The 17,661-nt window shown below is 37.7% G+C and overlaps 1 protein-coding gene across 1 annotated transcript in view; it reads right to left on the bottom strand.

Annotated features, from left to right (window-relative positions):
- LOC121329057 (PR domain zinc finger protein 5-like) overlaps nucleotides 1–17,661 on the bottom strand; it is a 90,052-nt gene that overhangs the window by 29,116 nt on the left and 43,275 nt on the right. Inside the window, exons 11-13 of the mRNA XM_041274345.1 lie at nucleotides 8,724–8,817; nucleotides 7,855–8,015; nucleotides 3,874–3,967 (exon numbers count right to left, since the gene is read on the bottom strand). Of these exons, the coding sequence (XP_041130279.1) occupies nucleotides 3,874–3,967; nucleotides 7,855–8,015; nucleotides 8,724–8,817 (349 nt within the window). The remainder of the gene's footprint in view (nucleotides 1–3,873; nucleotides 3,968–7,854; nucleotides 8,016–8,723; nucleotides 8,818–17,661) is intronic.

The raw sequence follows: 17,661 nt of genomic DNA, 5'->3' as shown, positions 1-17,661 counted from the left end.
CTTTTCAAATAACGAAGATAGAATAACTAAAACAGAGGTCAGAGAACCACTGGCAAACTCAGACCACAACATGGTCTCATTTGAAGTGTTTTTTAAATCCCCAAAAGTAATGACTAAAGCTAAGGTTTACAATTTTAGAAAAGCAAACTATGAAGGTATGAAACAGAGACTAACAGAAGTAGATTGGAGTAAAATAGAGAAAACACCCACAGAAGAAGGATGGTTGTTCTTCAAAAATGTAGTACTAGAGGCGCAAAACAATTACATCCCTAAAGTAGACAAATCTAAATGTAAAACTAAATTGCCAAAATGGTTTAATAGATCAATTTAAAAAAATATTCAGTGAAAAAAGGCACTTTACAGAGCATTAAAAAAGGACCAAAAAGAAAGTACGCAGAAAGAGTACACGGAACTGCAAACGCAAGTCAAAAAGGAAGTTAGAAAGGCCAAGAGAGAAATAGAAATGAACATTGCTAAGGGAGCTAAAACCAATTCCAAAATGTTTTTCCAATATTACAACAGCAAGTGAACATTCAAAGAGGAGATTAAATGTTTAAGAGATACAAATGGCAAAATCATAGATGAAGAAAAAAAAATAGCAAATATATTAAATGATTACTTTTCACAAGTTTTTACAAAGGAAGATACTGACAACATGCCCCACATGTCATCCAGTTCCTATCCAGTTTTAAATAACTTTAGCATAACTGAGGCAGAAGTGTTAAAGAGACTAGGAGCTCTTAAAATAAACAAATCCCCTGGGCCGGATGAGATCCTCCCAGTAGTACTCAAAGAAATGAAAGAAGTAATTTACAAACCGCTAACCAAGATCATGCAGCAGTCTCTTGACACAGGGGTGGTACCGACAGACTGGAAAATTGCAAACGTAATACCGATCCACAAAAAGGGAAACAAAACTGAACCAGGTAACTACAGACCAGTAAGCCTGACTTCTATTATATGCAAACTTATGGAAACTATAATAAGATCCAAAATGGAAAATTACCTATATGGTAACAGGGTCCTGGGAGACAGTCAACATGGTTTTAGGAAAGGGAGATCGTGTCTAACTAACCTGCTTGATTTTTTTGAGGATGCAACATTGATAATGGATAATTGCAAAGCATATGACATGGTTTATTTAGATTTCCAGAAAGCTTTTGACAAAGTCCCACACAAAAGATTAATTCTCAAACTGAACGCAGTTGGAATTCAAGGAAACACATGTACATGGATTAGGGAGTGGTTAACATGTAGAAAACAGAAAGTACTGATTAGAGGAAAAACCTCAGAATGGAGTGTGGTAACCAGTGGTGTACCACAGGGATCAGTATTAGGTCCTCTGCTATTCCTAATCTACATTAATGATTTAGATTCTGGTATAGTAAGCAAACTTGTTAAATTTGCAGACGACACAAAAATAGGAGGAGTGGCAAACACTGTTGCAGCAGCAAAGGTCATTCAAAATGATCTAGACAAGATTCAGAACTGGGCAGACACATGGCAAATGACATTTAATAGAGAAAAGTGTAAGGTACTGCACGCAGGAAATAAAAATGTACATTATAAATATCATATGGGAGATACTGAAATTGGAGAAGGAATCTATGAAAAAGACCTAGGAGTTTTTGTTGACTCAGAAATGTCTTCATCTAGACAATGTGGGGAAGCTATAAAAAAGGCCAACAAGATGCTTGGATACATTGTGAAAAGTGTTGAATTTAAATCAAGGGAAGTAATGTTAAAACTGTACAATGCACTAGTAAGACCTCATCTTGAATATTGTGTTCAGTTCTGGTCACCTCGCTATAAAAAAGATATTGCTTCTCTAGAAACAGTGCAAAGAAGAGCGACCAGAATTATTCCGGGCTTAAAAGGCATGTCATATGCAGACAGGCTAAAAGAATTGAATCTGTTCAGTCTTGAACAAAGAAGACTATGTGGCGACCTAATTCAAGCATTCAAAATTCTAAAAGGTATTGACAGTGTCGACCCAAGCGACTTTTTCGACCTGAAAAAAGAAACAAGGACCAGGGGTCACAAATGGAGATTAGACAAAGGGGCATTCAGAACAGAAAATAGGAGGCACTTTTTTACACAGAGAATCGTGAGGCTCTGGAATCAACTCCCCAGTAATGTTGTTGAAGCTGACACCCTGGGATCCTTCAAGAAGCTGCCTGATAAGATTCTGGGATCAATAAGCTACTAACAACCAAACGAGCAAGATGGGCCGAATGGCGTCCTCTCGTTTGTAAACTTTCTTATGTTCTAATATAGCTTTCTCATCTCCAGACATCTACATGTCTATGAACAGAAATAAGCTATCCCATGGGCACCTTATATAGGTACACACTTTGAAATATTTTTTATTTAGAAATCTGATTTGGGTAAGATGATAAGATGTAGCTTTAATAGGGTATCCACTAAATAGCTGGTAGAAGTTCTGCCATGACCAGTGTGTAGAACAAAAGAATAAAATAGCATTTGGGGACAGATCAATAAAGCTTGTATTCCTGTAAAAAGTTTTCTCTACTTTATTGTAAGTGAAATAAAAACAGCTAGTGTTTCAGAACTAGACCAAACAAACTCTGAATGTTAATTCGAGGGCTGCTAAAAACACCTTATTTGTTATTTTCTACTTCAGCACTTCTTATCGTCGAGAATTAAAACTGCAAGCCAACTGCATGCAAAAAGCCCTTTGTTACATTGGTCTCCAATCATATAAACCAGGAAGGCAAGTACAGTATAGCTTTATGTGTGCATCTTTAGCCATTTTCTTGATTTGGTACAAAACTTTAAAAAAAATATCAATAACTTAATTTAGCTGAAGCTATGTGGGGGGAGGCTTTTTGCAGCTTGTGCAAGCAGAAACAGAAAACCTAACGTAGTGATAAATACACTTGGGGCTCCCCCACCCCCCTGTTAACTCCTCCCATCACACAATTAGATAGGCACTACTGAAATTGTACCTCAATTTAACAATATTAAGAACTTTCATCTTGACAGCTATTTATGGTAGATAGAGAGATAGGGAAACCAGCTGCTTTACAGAAACGCATGTATGTAACTTATGTAAATAGACAGGTCTCCGTACATGTCTTTTCATCATAACATGTTTCTAATAACTCCTTACTTCAAAAATGTTATAACATTCAGCCATCTTGAATCACCTTCATTTTTTAAAGTGGCTTCCAGTGTTCCAAGATTGTGCAAAGTGATAAAAAGTGTTTTTACTTGTACATCAAGTAAATCATTACCAGTGCCCTTTTGTGTTCTTAGTACAGTATACACTTCATATTAGATTTCTGTGTTAGCATATTGTAGCCTGCAAAAATAACTGGAAGGTAGTATATGCAGCATTAAACAATATTCCCGTACCATGTACTTATCTTTGCACATTAACTAACGTGTAATTAATGAAGAGCCATAAACACGCTTTTCTAATAGAAGTAAAATAAACGGCACACTTATGCAAGTTTAAGAACTGTACCAGCATGGTAGAAAAGAAATGCAAAATGTATTCACTCGTTATTATCTCTGTATACTTAGGCCCTGTCCATACTAGCATAACCGTGTTCAAGAACTAAGATCAAAACTGGGTTACCTAAAACTTAGCCCAACAGGGCTAGAGCGTCCACATTGCTGTGATGTAACTGGGGCAGTTTAACCTGAGTGTTGTTGAAACATACTGCAAACCTACTTCATACACCCTAGTCCAGCACAATACTAACAGCTCCATGCAGCTTTGTTATGAATAATAATGGAACAGTTCCTTGGGTTTCTACTGACCCTGTTTATTGACGCTTCAACTCATTTTGGTCATACAAAAGTACAATATAAAAAAAATATATATAATCCAAGGTCATCGTTTACCTGTATGGCTCCTGATGTGAACTCTCAGGGTCCCGTTACTTGCAAACTTCTGGCCACAGTATGGGCATATTTTCTCCTTTTCTCCAGTGTGGGTCTACAATAATATAATGAATGCAATATTGTGGAAGGAGAAAAAAAAGAACATTATTAATGTGAATTAAACTAAAAAAGACATTATACCCATAAAGATTAAGCATATTTTTATACTACATATTTGTCATTACAGTACAGAAACTATTGTATTACATTTGTTTTATCTGGCACAAAAACAAGAGGAGTATTAAACCACCACTCATATATAACCGCTGAATTGTAGCATGCACACCAAGAACATGATCTTCTGCAAGATACTCGAAGGACAATTGATAACCTTACTAAGGATTACAGTATTCTAAAGGAATAGTTATCTTTATAGTGCTGCAGTATCCAGCAGCCTGAATATCACTGGCTACCTTCTTCATAGAAAACCTATACTGGCTCGCTTTCATTTCATTGTCCTGACTCTACTGAAGAGACCCTGACAGCATAGCAATAATAAATGCTAACAATACAAATGATGAGTATGAGTATTATTAATTCCAGCTATAGAGAAAAAAAAAAGTAAATTCATAGCCTGCCAGTCCAAAAGATCCTTGTTCAGGAAAATCAAAAAGTCACAGGGATCACAGTTAATTGCTCGATCCCAAAGCTATCCCTGTGTGGAGACTGGCACCATCAGCTGCATAACCCCACCGACATTCAAATTGCAGCTGTGCCCCTGTCCCAATGAGCCACGCTACAAGAGACCAAGTGCATTCAAATCAAAGTCAAGGGAATGGGATATAATCAGGGGTTGAAAAAGTATTCAAATGTGTTACCTGTGTAAAAAAAAAGTAATTAAGTTAAAGTCAAGTATCCTTCTAGAAAACTACTTGAGTAAAAAGTACAAATGTATGACATCAAGTATCAAAAGTAAAAAGTAGCCCCCCCTTAAATTCTACCCATGGAAATCGGCCTGAAAAACAAAAAATGCACTGCAGGCCTCCAGTATGTATTCGCTTCTGATATTATTACCCTTTTCCTGCTTGATGGAGGAAAATCTCTGATCTTATTTTACACACCCTCTGAACGCAATATGTCAATATCTACTTCCCAGCTGTCCTTACTCTATCTATTTAAATTCAGAATAGCAAATAAAGCTTTTTTTCTTTTTTTTTTTTTTTTAAACAAAACGGTCTCTGCTTGGACAGACACTGCGCATGCGGCCCTGCTTTACCCAATCAGAATCCTGGCCTGCGCAAGAGTCACTGTGCTGAAAGAACGAGTAACAAGATGCTTCTGGGAAACGCAGTGAAGTAAAAAGTACAATATTTAAGTAAAAGTATCCCAAAAATAAAGTACTTAAAAAGTACAGATCCCGAAAACAAATACTTATGTAGTGTAACGAACTGTTTTTACTTCATTACTTTACACCCCTAGGTATTTTTGTAATATTTTATAATATACCAAAGGGACATTTTAAAATTAAAACTACATCAGATAATTATTTTGCTCCTAGCAGCTAACAGCTTAACTCCATGTCTGAAATACTTCATTATCACAGACTTTGTTTCATTAATTTGCCCCAATATTTATTTCAGTGAAAATGAAAAGCATGAAAGTCTGCTATCAAAGTGGAAGAATTACAAAGCTCAGTTAGTGCCTCTAGTTAATACGAGCACATATTTAAGCTTTTTTTAATGTATTTTTTATAATTGGTCTGGTAAAACTCAAATCAGGCTAAACTGCACAATAGCTCATAAATCCACCACCACACTCTGCACAAAGGCGTATCACAGGGCAGTCTTCAGCACTGGAGACCATAGCATGGAGAACAAACAGCATTTAAGCCTGTCATGCAGTTTGTTTTTTCAGCTACAACTACTAACTGAAATAAACAGAACTGATGTTTAGAACGCAAAAACAATAGCTTTTCTTTTCCCTATTATTCTCTAACAAAAAACTAATTAAAAGCAAGCCGAAACAGAACACATTAAAATAAAAAAACAAATGAAACAATCAAAACCTTGCATCTCTAAATAAAGATCTCTAAGAATTGTGTTTTCAATAGCCAAATTCAAACCTATAATTTGGTCTTTACCCACACTGAATCATGATCATTTTCTACAATAAAACACATTGTTTTGCTCTGGTGCATTCGATTAACTTGCATGTCTTTGCTGAAGCTCACAAGGTAGTATTTTAGCAATTTGTTTTGTCATGTGCCAAGAACGGATCCAATTCCAGCCAAACCCCTAATTATAGCAGACATCTGAGAAATGTAACTTTATAAATCTAGGGTGTGATCTCTTCTGGGCTTCGTATCCCTGTTGAAACTGAAGGCTTGAGTGAGATTTTTAATAAATGGAACTTTCTTTTCTGCTTAAAACACATGCAGACATAAACCACTACTGTAAAGTCTACATAAGAAAATACAACCTTTTATCATATATTAACCAGTATGGGAGCACTTCAGTTAACTTACAAATCTTCACATTTATTTTTTTCTGTTTGTTAGAATTAGAGCTTGAATTTTCTTTCTCACTGACTGTCTGTAAAGTCACACAGCCCGCTACTAGGACCAACCCGTGCTGAAAACAAACCAAATGAGATGCACGCACGCAAACACACACACATACATACATACATACATACACATATATATTTTTAAAATGTACTACTTTCATTTACCTTAACTCAAAAGCTACTTTTTTTACTTACTCTCCTGAGCCTTTTTGAAGTCAGAATACAGTTTCGCTGTACTGATGTGCCCCAAAAAGGGCAAAACATGTATGCAGCTACTGTATTTTGATTTTTAAAACGCTTTGACTGCAGAAGCCGTTAGGCAACTTTCATGCGATTTGATTGGCTCTTGTAATGCTTTATTTGCATATTTCCCAGCAATTCTTCCAGTTAGGCCAGCTTCACGCAATCTCCTCTGAACAGTTGATGTTGAAACATCTGTACTTCTAGTAGCATTTAGCTGAGCTTGTATTACAGGGGCAGTTAATCGCTGGTTTTGCAGACTTGTGACTCGAATGAACTTGTTCTCTGATTCTGAGGTCACCCTTGGCCTGTCTGACCTTGTTCGGTCCTCATGAGTGCCAGTTTCTTCAAATCGTTTGATGGTCTTGGCCACAGCAGTTACAGACACTTGCAAAGTTCTTGCACTTTGTCTTAAAGATTGACGTTCATTTCTTAAAGTAATTACAGTCTTTTTTCTTTGCTTAACTGAGCGTATTTTGCCATTTTCTGCTCCCTTACATTCAGGAAGGACAAACTTGTGCCTATGCTACCAATATTTATAGTAATCAAAAGGTTAATTAGGTAACATGCTAGTTAACTCAGAGAACATCTAACAAAGACACTTTTATACTTAGGCCAGTGTTCTAACACCGTGTTATACACATTTCAGACTTTTAACTGACTTGGGCTTCAGATTGAAATCCCCTTGCTTTGGGTGACCATTTCATTGAAATTGACAAGATTTACATTTTCATTTAAAAATTAAATTTTTGAATGAAATTCACTTATGATTATCAGCTTATATAAGTACATGTATCATATAATGAAATATTAACTGTTTATAGACAAGTTTATAAAAGCATACATAATCATGAAAAACCTTGTTTCAAGCAGGTGTACTCAAACTTTTGACTGGTACTGTATATATATATATATATATATATATATATATATATATATATATATATATGAAAAAAACTGACAAAAATTGAAAAATGTGACATTATGAAATCTAACATTAAATAATCTACTACTAGTATAGCTTCCGGTAGACTTGCAATATAATTTTGTCGTTTATTTCATTACGTTAAATAAAAGATAAAAATGACCTTATAGTTTTTTTTTTTTATATGTCTGAATCCTAAAATGCTAGGTGATGCTACAGTATTGGCCACAGCTGTAAACTGGCGGAGAAGTCCAGTTTTCATAATCACTTACTTTCTTATGACTCTTCAACACAGAGGGAGTCACAAAGGCCTTCTCGCACAGATCACATTTGTATTTCTTGTGTCCTTCATGCACCACCTGAATATGAACATTTAAAGTGTCCTTCCTTTTGAATGTTGCATCACAATGATCACACTTGAATGTCCTTTCACCTAAAACAAAAAACAGTATAAAAAAATAAAATCTATACAGGAAATGTTGTAAACCACCATTATTGAGTAATTCACGAAGAACAGTAAGAGCTTATCGATAGGAATATTTGTTTAGAAAGAGTCCAGTCTGTGTCTTGTGTATTTCATTAATGCTTCAACATTGAAGAATTGGAAATTAATGTACATTATCATTCACAATCAGTCTACCAGTCACAGTGTTACTAGGTATGGAGATCCTTAAGAAAAACACAATTCATAATAAGCTGTCAGTGGATTACTGCATGCTGAAATGATTTATAATTTCTTGTATTGTATGCTAAACAAAATTATATGTACAGTAAGACTTCCTCTATTTTTTAGGTTTGCTTGTTTTTAATGAGGAAATTGTCACCTTTTAATGTTACAATTGTAACAGTTGAAAATTATATTATTATATATATATATATATATATATATATATATATATATATATATATATATATATATATAATAAATCTCAAGCAATTCATAATATGAGAAAGGGTTAAGTATTCTAGTAAATGTTTTCTTTTGAAAATGCTTTACATTACAGTAGTATGCTTGAACACATGGATTCCACATTTCTACTCTCTCTCTCCTGAATTCCCTGGTTGATGTTCTTGGCTACACTGGGAAATCTTCTCTAAACTGACAGCTTGAGTTTGCACAGTGCAAACTGAAGATACTTACTGTTGTGTATCAACAGGTGTCTTTGCAGGGAGAACGGCGTCCTGAACAAAGCTTTACATTCCTCACACTGGAATGGTCTCTCTTCAGAGTGAGTCTGGAGATGAAACAAAAACCTGTGTGAGGGTTTGGAAGGTGGAAAACAATAATGCGCAGTCAATGTAATTATACAGTCCAGATAGTGGTTCTAATTGAGGAAGCTGCTGTGTTAATTAAACAGGCACTCTTTCACGCAGTTAAACTCAGTCTGCTCACTTATTTGGGATTGATCAACTCTCTCAAGAGGGGGGAAAACAGAAATTAACAAAAGGGCAGGGTACTAACTGCTAAGGCATTATTTCTCCTTCCACCCCATCACCCTCAACTCCCCCTGTATCTGAGAAAAGATTGTAAGATGCTCAGATCTGGTTTGAATTCAAAACAGCTTTGGCATCCTAAAAAATTCTTAGTTATTTATCCAGTTTTAACCTTCTATAATATACCCAGCCCTCCTGCTGATGTGTTAACTGTGCAATCTCATTGAAACATAAACTGCCAGCAAACATTCTCAGATTCTATGATTAAGGGCAGTAGACTGACCATGTTATTAACAAAATTAACAGAAGAACAGACATATCAATACACTTGGAATGCAATTCAATATTTAATTGTAGAACATTTGAAAATGTATTTTAAAGTTGAGAAATGTGTTAACATGTATTACAATACATGAATATCTATATATTTACAATATAATATGTCTTCATAATAAAAAAAATTACAGCAATTGCTTGCTGTGCCACCATCCGGTTTACCACAACCAGTAAGTGAAGGACAACTGAAGAAACACCACAAACAAAAACTATAATGTAAAACTAGAAGAAACTAAGTCAAGTAGACAAACACTGGGGCTGATTATTCTGGGTAGGCTTGAAGGAAGAAGCTAAAAGATTCTTATAAGCAGCAAAGAAGTGTGGGTTTCAGTGTAGCCTGCTCAACGACTTGAAAGCATGACATGTATGACAGCATAAAGTCAATTACATTACAATACCACTACAAGCAGTAACAAGAGCATGACTACTTGACTCAAAGCACAACATTTAAACAAACTGGACAGACCAACAGATGGATCGAGTGGAAGAATGCTGCCAGCAAACACCAAAGTACTCGACTGAACATGGCTGTGAGACAATGAGCTGTTCAATTAATCCAGCACTAACTTTACTGCTCTAACTTGTAGGTGAAACCTGCCTCTCCTGGATGTCCTCTTCCCTATCCGGATGCATGCAGTCCGTTTTCTATGCTGGATGCAGTGGTGTCGCAAACCCAGTCACTTAAGAACATAAGAAAGTTTACAAACTAGAGGAGGCCATTCGGCCCATCTTGCTCGTTTGGATGTTAGTAGCTTATTGATCCCAGAATCTTATCAAGCAGCTTCTTGAAGGATCCCAGGGTGTCAGCTTCAACAACATTACTGGGGAATTGATTCCAGAGCCTCACGATTCTCTGTGTAAAAAAGTGCCTCCTATTTTCTGTTCTGAATGCCCCTTTGTCTAATCTCCATTTGTGACCCCTGGTCCTTGTTTCTTTTTTCAGGTCGAAAAAGTCCCTTGGGTCGACACTGTCAATACCTTTTAGAATTTTGAATGCTTGAATTAGGTCGCCACATAGTCTTCTTTGTTCAAGACTGAACAGATTCAATTCTTTTATGCCTTTTAAGCCCAGAATAATTCTGGTCGCTCTTCTTTGCACTGTTTCTAGAGCAGCAATATCTTTTTTATAGCGAGGTGACCAGAACTGAACACAATATTGTTCTTACTAGTGCATTGTACAGTTTTAACATTACTTCCCTTGATTTAAATTCAACACTTTTCACAATGTATCCAAGCATCTTGTTGGCCTTTTTTATAGCTTCCCCACATTGTCTAGATGAAGACATTTCTGAGTCAACAAAAACTCCTAGGTCTTTTTCATAAATACCTTCTCCAATTTCAGTATCTCCCATATGATATTTATAATGCACATTTTTATTTCCTGCATGCAGTACCTTACACTTTTCTCTATTAAATGTCATTTGCCATGTGTCTGACCCGTTCTGAATCTTGTCTAGATCATTTTGAATGACCTTTGCTGCTACAACAGTGTTTGTGGTATCCCTCAAGGGTCTGTTCTTGGGCTTCTTCACTTCAACATCTACATGCTTCCCTTGGGGCACCTCATCCACCAACATAGCCTCATGTTTCACTCCTATGCTGATCACAGCCAGTTCGACCGAAAACTTGACCCTGGATGTCCCTCTGTCATGGTCCAGCTCTCGGCTTGCACTCAAGACATCGAGGCCTGGATGTCTGCCAATTTTCTTCACCTCAACACAAGCAAATCTGAACTCATTTTAGTAGGACCTAAAACTCAACTTGAATCTCAATATTGCTGCCTTGAACCTCGGAAACTGTCTGCTGCTGCCTTCCCCCACTGTATAAAGCCGTGGTGTACTTCTTGACAGCAACCTCTCCTTTGATTCCCACATCTCCTCCGTGGTCAAATCTTCCTTCTACCATCTTCGAAACATCTCCAAAGTCTGTCATTACCTTTTCCTCCCAAATGCAGAGATACTCTGTCATGCATTTATCTCCTCTCGACTCAACTACTGCAACTCTCTCTCTGGTGGTCTTCCGGGACGTGCCAACAAATGACTGCAGCTAGTTGAAAATACCTTCGCCAGGACCCTTACAAGATGTACAAATTGTGATCACATCACTCCCGTTTTGCCCAGCTGAACTGGCTACCTGTAAAGTTCAGGATTACTTTCAAAACTCTCCTGCTCACCTACAATGCCCTTCATCACACAGGTCCTGAGTACCTCTTCAACCTGCTGACCCGCTATGTCCCTGCCCACAGGCTGAGGTCCTCCAACTCTGGCCTGCTTGTTATCCCCAAGGAAAAATCAAAGTCAATTGAAGAACGCATGTTTAGCTTCATGGCTTTGACTCTCTGCAAGCACCATTAGCAACAGTACAGACACTGCCCAGTACTGGATTAATATGACAATGTAAATGAAGCACTAAAACACCACTACAGACACTGACCAGTACTGGATTAATAAGACAATGTAAATGAAGCATCATTAACACCAGTACAGACACTGCCCAGTACTGGATTAATATGACAATGTAATTGAAGCACTATAAACACCAGTACTGACACTGCCCAGTACTGGATTATTTCTCCCTTCCACTGCATGTGTTCAGCAATGTGATTCTTCAACACCTTCTAGACAGCAGAAACTGCAAGCTTGTTTCAATCTGCTCAGCACTGGTAGTGTGCTAATGCACTATTATCTGGATTAAGACCAAGATTGTATCCAAATAGCTCAGGTTGTTCTTGGCTGTGGAAACAACAAGACTATCCCATCTGTAGAAACAGTATATAAAACCACACTTTAGCTACATGAATCACCATGGGGAACACAGTGAGTAGCTGGCTCCTTACCCTCTGCTCTAGGAGAGATATGCATCACCAGTAATATAAGGCTGTGTTCACACTGGGTCCGTTTACACTGGGTCCGCACTCGGTACGGTTCGGTACATTTGGTGTGAAGTGTGAACAACAACGTCCACTTGGGAAACTAACCGTACCGAGTCCACCTAAAGAGCAGGTCCTGGTGTGCTTGGCAAAGGCACAGTTTGGTTCGCTTGCTTAACGTTAATGTGAACTGCTGCTAGGTTTGATCCTTTTGCACATAGGAAACAAACTATACAAGGTAACCTGACTAGGAAGTAAACATTTTGCATGTAGTTTAGTTCATACTCTGAGGAAACAAGTAGAACAAAAAGCTAAAAATGTTTCCAGGGAACTACATTAGGGTCACAGTTAATTTTAGCCTTCACTTTCTGACCCGACTGGAAACTGTAAAATTGTTAAATGTTCTGCTTTTGTATTTATTTATTTTGTATTTATAGTACAAAACTGTATCACGGCATCAGTGAATTAAAGAAGAAGAAATTAATTGTCAACTGATGACAGCTATCAATTAGGCGCTGCACTTTTTTGTTGTTTTTTGTTTGCATTTGTACAGATGTGATTTGTCAAATTGCCAAAGGGGGGGGGGGTAAAATTGACAAACAACAAATCATCATGGCAAGCCTTGATACACCTGTAGTGTAGAATGTAAACAGTTAAGAGAATCATTAAGGTACTTATTTATACCCAATCAACTGCTAAAAAATCTTTAGGAATCACACATTTGCCAAATCTGCCATCAGGCAGGATAAATGCAGTTATTATTATTTTTAAGGACATGGTACCAAAAGGCAATAACAAAAACTACCTACGCTTACAGCAACTAAAATTAAAATGTAAAAACGCACTCATGACAAGTGCCTGCATTACTGTACATAATCTCATTGATAACTACAGAGTGCAACAACAATAAATGGAACATAACACAACATACAGTGCCTACAGAAAATCTAAACCCCTTTCAAAATTGTCACATTTTGTTGCCTTATAGCCTGGAATTAAAATGCATTAAAATAGTTTTTTTATTGTTGTTTTTCATTTATCTATACATCCTACCCCACAACTTCCAAATAAAAAAATATTCAAAAAATTTGTAGAAAAATTAATTAAAAACAAAAACTGAAATAGCTTGGTTGGATAAGTGTCCACCCAACTTGTAATAGCAATCCTAAATTAGCTCAGGTGTAAATCACACACCAACTTAAGTGGCATCTACCTGTGTTAAATTGTAGTGATTCACATGATTTGAGGATGAATTCAGCAGTTCCTGTAGGTTTTCCTCTGCTGGGTAGTGCATTTCAAACCATGAGCACCAAGGCGCTTTTAAAAGAACTCTGGGACGTAGTTGTTATAAAGCACAGATCAGGGGATGGGTATAAAAAACATCAAAGGCCTTGAATATCCCTTGGAGCACGGTCAAGACAATTATTAAGAAGTGGAAGGTGTATGGCACCACCAAGACCCTGCCTAGATCAGGCCGTCCCTCCAAACTGGATGACCAAGCAAGAAGGAGACTGATCAGAGAGGCTACCAAGAGGCCAATCGCAACTTTGCAAGAGCTACAGGAGGAAGAAGGAAGCCATTACTCAAGAAAGCCCACCTTGAATCCCATTTGAAGTATGCAAAAAAAACACTGTGGCAAAATTTTTTGTTGTCTGACGAAACTAAAATTGAACTTTTTGGCCTAAATGCAAAGTGCTATGTTTGGCGCAAACCCAACACAGCACATCACTCAAAGAACACATCCATACTGTGAAGCATGGTGGTGGCAGCATCATGTTATGGGGATGTTTCTCATCGGCAGAGACTGGTTCACTATAGAGGATAGAAGGGAAAATGAATGGAGCAAAGTAATGAGAGGTCCTTGAGGAAAACCTACTGACCTCTGCAAGAAAGCTGAAACTGGGACAGAAGTTCACCTTTCAGCATGACACTGACCCAAAGCACACAGCCAAAGCTACACTGGAGTGGCTAAGAAACAAAAAGGTAAATGCCCTTGAGTGTTCAGTTTTGTAAAGAAGAATGGTCAAATATTGCCAAATCTAGGAGTGCAAAGTTGGTAGAGATCTATTCCAACACTCACAGCTGTAGCTGTCGACTTAATTTGGGGGTGGGGGGGGGGGGGGGGGGGGGGTTGTGTGAGTAAACTTTAATATATAGGTTTAATATAAAAATTAATATTTTTTTTTTCCTCAATAAAAACTTTTTTCCCCTTAACAGTGTGGAGTATGGTGTGTAGATAAATGGAAAATAATCCTCATTTAAATGCATGAAACTCTGAGGCACTGACACAACAAAATGTGAAAAAAAATTTAAGGGGGTGTAGACTTTCTATAGGCACTGTACACATTTTAACAGGTTAATCTGCAGGGAGTTAATTGTTGTTAATCTTGGCCTTTTTTCCACTCTGCTCAGAGGGTGACTCGGCAGGTAAAAGTTCCAGTCTTTGGCTCTGGGGCTGTTTAAGAAAAGCTACTATGGATTTTTAGTGTCCTGTCTTCATTTTTTTTTTTTAGTATCAGTATGCAGTTCAGATGACAATAAAAAAATACAGCAACTGAAGAACGTTGACGTGGCTGATTTTCATTGGTTAAATTGCCTTGCTACGGTGCATACAGCACTTGGATGACAATCACGGGTAAGTGGAATCCGAGCCTGATCCACTTTATACAGCTGAACTTTAGGATCCGGCTCCAGTGAAACTAAACTTTTTTTTTAAATCATGTTAATACAATGTGCTACTGATCTTACGGTCTTAAGTGCTTAGTCAGGTTGTGTAAAAATGATGCAGCATACATTTACAATTTTAAATATGTTTGAAACTTCGTGAAGAAATAATTGTAAGTTCAAAATCTTTTATCAGGGGGGATAAATGTACCCCCCCCAAAGGGATGACAACTGTCAGTTTATCAGCCGAGATTATTATCCTGTGGTTACTTAATAAAACCGTGAAGAATTACATAAGAACCGCATTATTCGACAACTGTGCAGTCAATAAATGTAGTGGTTCTTCCACAGCAATATGTAAGAATCTAAACCATGCTATATTAAAAACCGGAGGAATGCATCAATAGCTGCCATCTTTCAATACACCTTGCAGGATACTGTAAACATCCGCTTCACACACCATATAAACGAACCGAGTGCACTGGCAAACTGCACTGTGAACACAATCAAACCCAGTCCTAAACAAATAGGAATAGGACTAAAACAACCTAACTATAGCTCACATCCAAACAAACTTGGTCCCTTTGCTTGCAGAGAAGTGTGAAGAGCAAGCAAATTGATACATTGTTTCACACACAAATGCAGCTACTGAGCCATCTCAGAGACGTTTCAATTATTATTTTTAGTTTTTAAATACCATTCACACACCACAAAATTGTGCAATCTAATACTGTATAATACCGCCTTAACCCTTTCACACAGCCAAAGAGATCACGTGAGTACGACTTCCAAACCTGTCAGTCAAGATCTTTTTCATGGCAACAGAGACAAACAATATCACAAAACAAAATGCAAAACAAAACAAAAAGTCAATTTGGCTGCATTGTGTTTGCTTTAAATTTTCAGTTATATTATACAATATAACAACCTGTTAAGTGTCAAATTGCAGGAACTTCAGGCACAATGTAGGTTGCGTATTTAATTGCAAAGAAGGTGATACAATATATTTAAAAGAAAGAGTCCAGCTCTTCACACAAAAGCAGAAAGTGAAAATACGGTGTGTCACCAGGCCAAGTGACTGGGTTTGGCTTGCCAAAAAGGATGATAAATACACCAGAATTAAACTGAAAAAAACAATTTATTTATAGGAAACAAAAGAAAAACTAGAGAAAGAAATAGGCCATGTGTCTCTCCAGCATCCACCTTCAAGGTTAGAGCCCCCCCCACACCCCAATATAAGCAATCTCCAGCGCTTATATATAGAATAAATTTCTCATAAGGCAACTCTCATTTAAAGATACAGGTCTATTTTTTAAAAATAAAAATAAATACAGATACAAAAATGCTTCATTAGCATCATCAAAAAAATATTTTGGCCAGATTCACACACATAAGGTTAACCATACACACACACACACACACACACACACATATATATATATATATATATATATATATATATATATATATATATATATATATATATATATATATATATATATACACACACACACACATATATATAGCCTACACACAACAAGAAAAGTGCACTTTTAAATATTAGCTATGACCTTTAACCTCCAAGGTCAACAACCATTTTGTTTCTGCTGATGTGGCACGATCAGCCATCTTTATATGCTGAGGTATCACTGGCAGCCATCTTTTATACAATGCTGACCAGCTACTACCAGCAACAGGGATTTTTACACACAGGTATGAATAATACAAGCTTTGGTTTTTTAATTATATTTTCTCTTTGCTTATGTTGTTCTCCAAGAATGGGGATACACTGCAGTAATTTGGGAAAATGGTATGTAAGAATTCATTCCTCATGCATATTACAAGCACACACACATTCATACACGAAGGGAAGTAGAAAAGGTTCTTGGAGTCAACAAAAATACCTTGGTACCAAAATAAATCAAAAGGCCGCCCTGTCACATACCCCTCCCCTTAAGAGGGAACCATAGTTTCCGACATTTCTTTTTCCTGACCCACCTCAAATCCATACCTTGAGAGGTGGTCTGCATTCTGATGCTTACTTCCCGCTCTGTGATTCACCTGGAAGTGATATGGCTGTGTAACAGGGAGAGATCTGTACTGACTCTGCTGGCGTGTTCACGGGCTGCAGGAAGAGGGCGGCAGTCGCCCAACAACCGCCTGTGAGTCAAGGCAGTGACACGGGGAGGTGGGAAAGTGGGTGTGTGGACTTTCCCCCTCTCTGAATGGCTGAGAGGCGGGTCTTGGGTGATTGTTGGTCCTATAAAATAACGCTCTGCTGTTTCCTCAGGTCTGCCCACTTAGACGCGCCAAGAGTGCGGAAGCTTTGATTCAGGACCGGGAATCAGCCGGGAGAAAAGAAAGATTCACAGCGAGACAGAGAGAGCGGGGAACCCTTGGGCAGACCCCGGCGTATTGTAAAAGAGCAGGCTAGATAGCCGACAGAATAGGACGGTGATCCGGGTCGTGCGGGTAGCGGCGAACGGGATAACGCTGCCGAGTGCAGCACCTTTTATTTGTAGTTTTATTACTGTTTTATTTTCCCTTGTTCTTTTCGCCTTCTGTTTTCATTATTATTTCTTTGAGCACCTGCAAGTGCATTTGCTGTTCGTGTACCAGCTGTGGTATTTCCGTGGTGCTGTCTATCATCGTTGATAGGCAGCCCACAGTCAACAGGTCTGAAACCGGTCTAAAATAAAACTGGGCACCTGTGTGGTGTTTCCAAGTACACCTGTCTGTCTCCTGGTCAGTGAATTACCCACACCCCTTCCACAGG

The sequence above is a fragment of the Polyodon spathula genome, chromosome 2, assembly GCF_017654505.1.
Source record: "Polyodon spathula isolate WHYD16114869_AA chromosome 2, ASM1765450v1, whole genome shotgun sequence".
Taxonomy (NCBI): Eukaryota; Metazoa; Chordata; class Actinopteri; order Acipenseriformes; family Polyodontidae; genus Polyodon; species Polyodon spathula.
The sequence above is the reverse complement of the archived record's forward strand: the minus strand, read 5'-3'. Positions and strand labels throughout refer to the sequence as shown.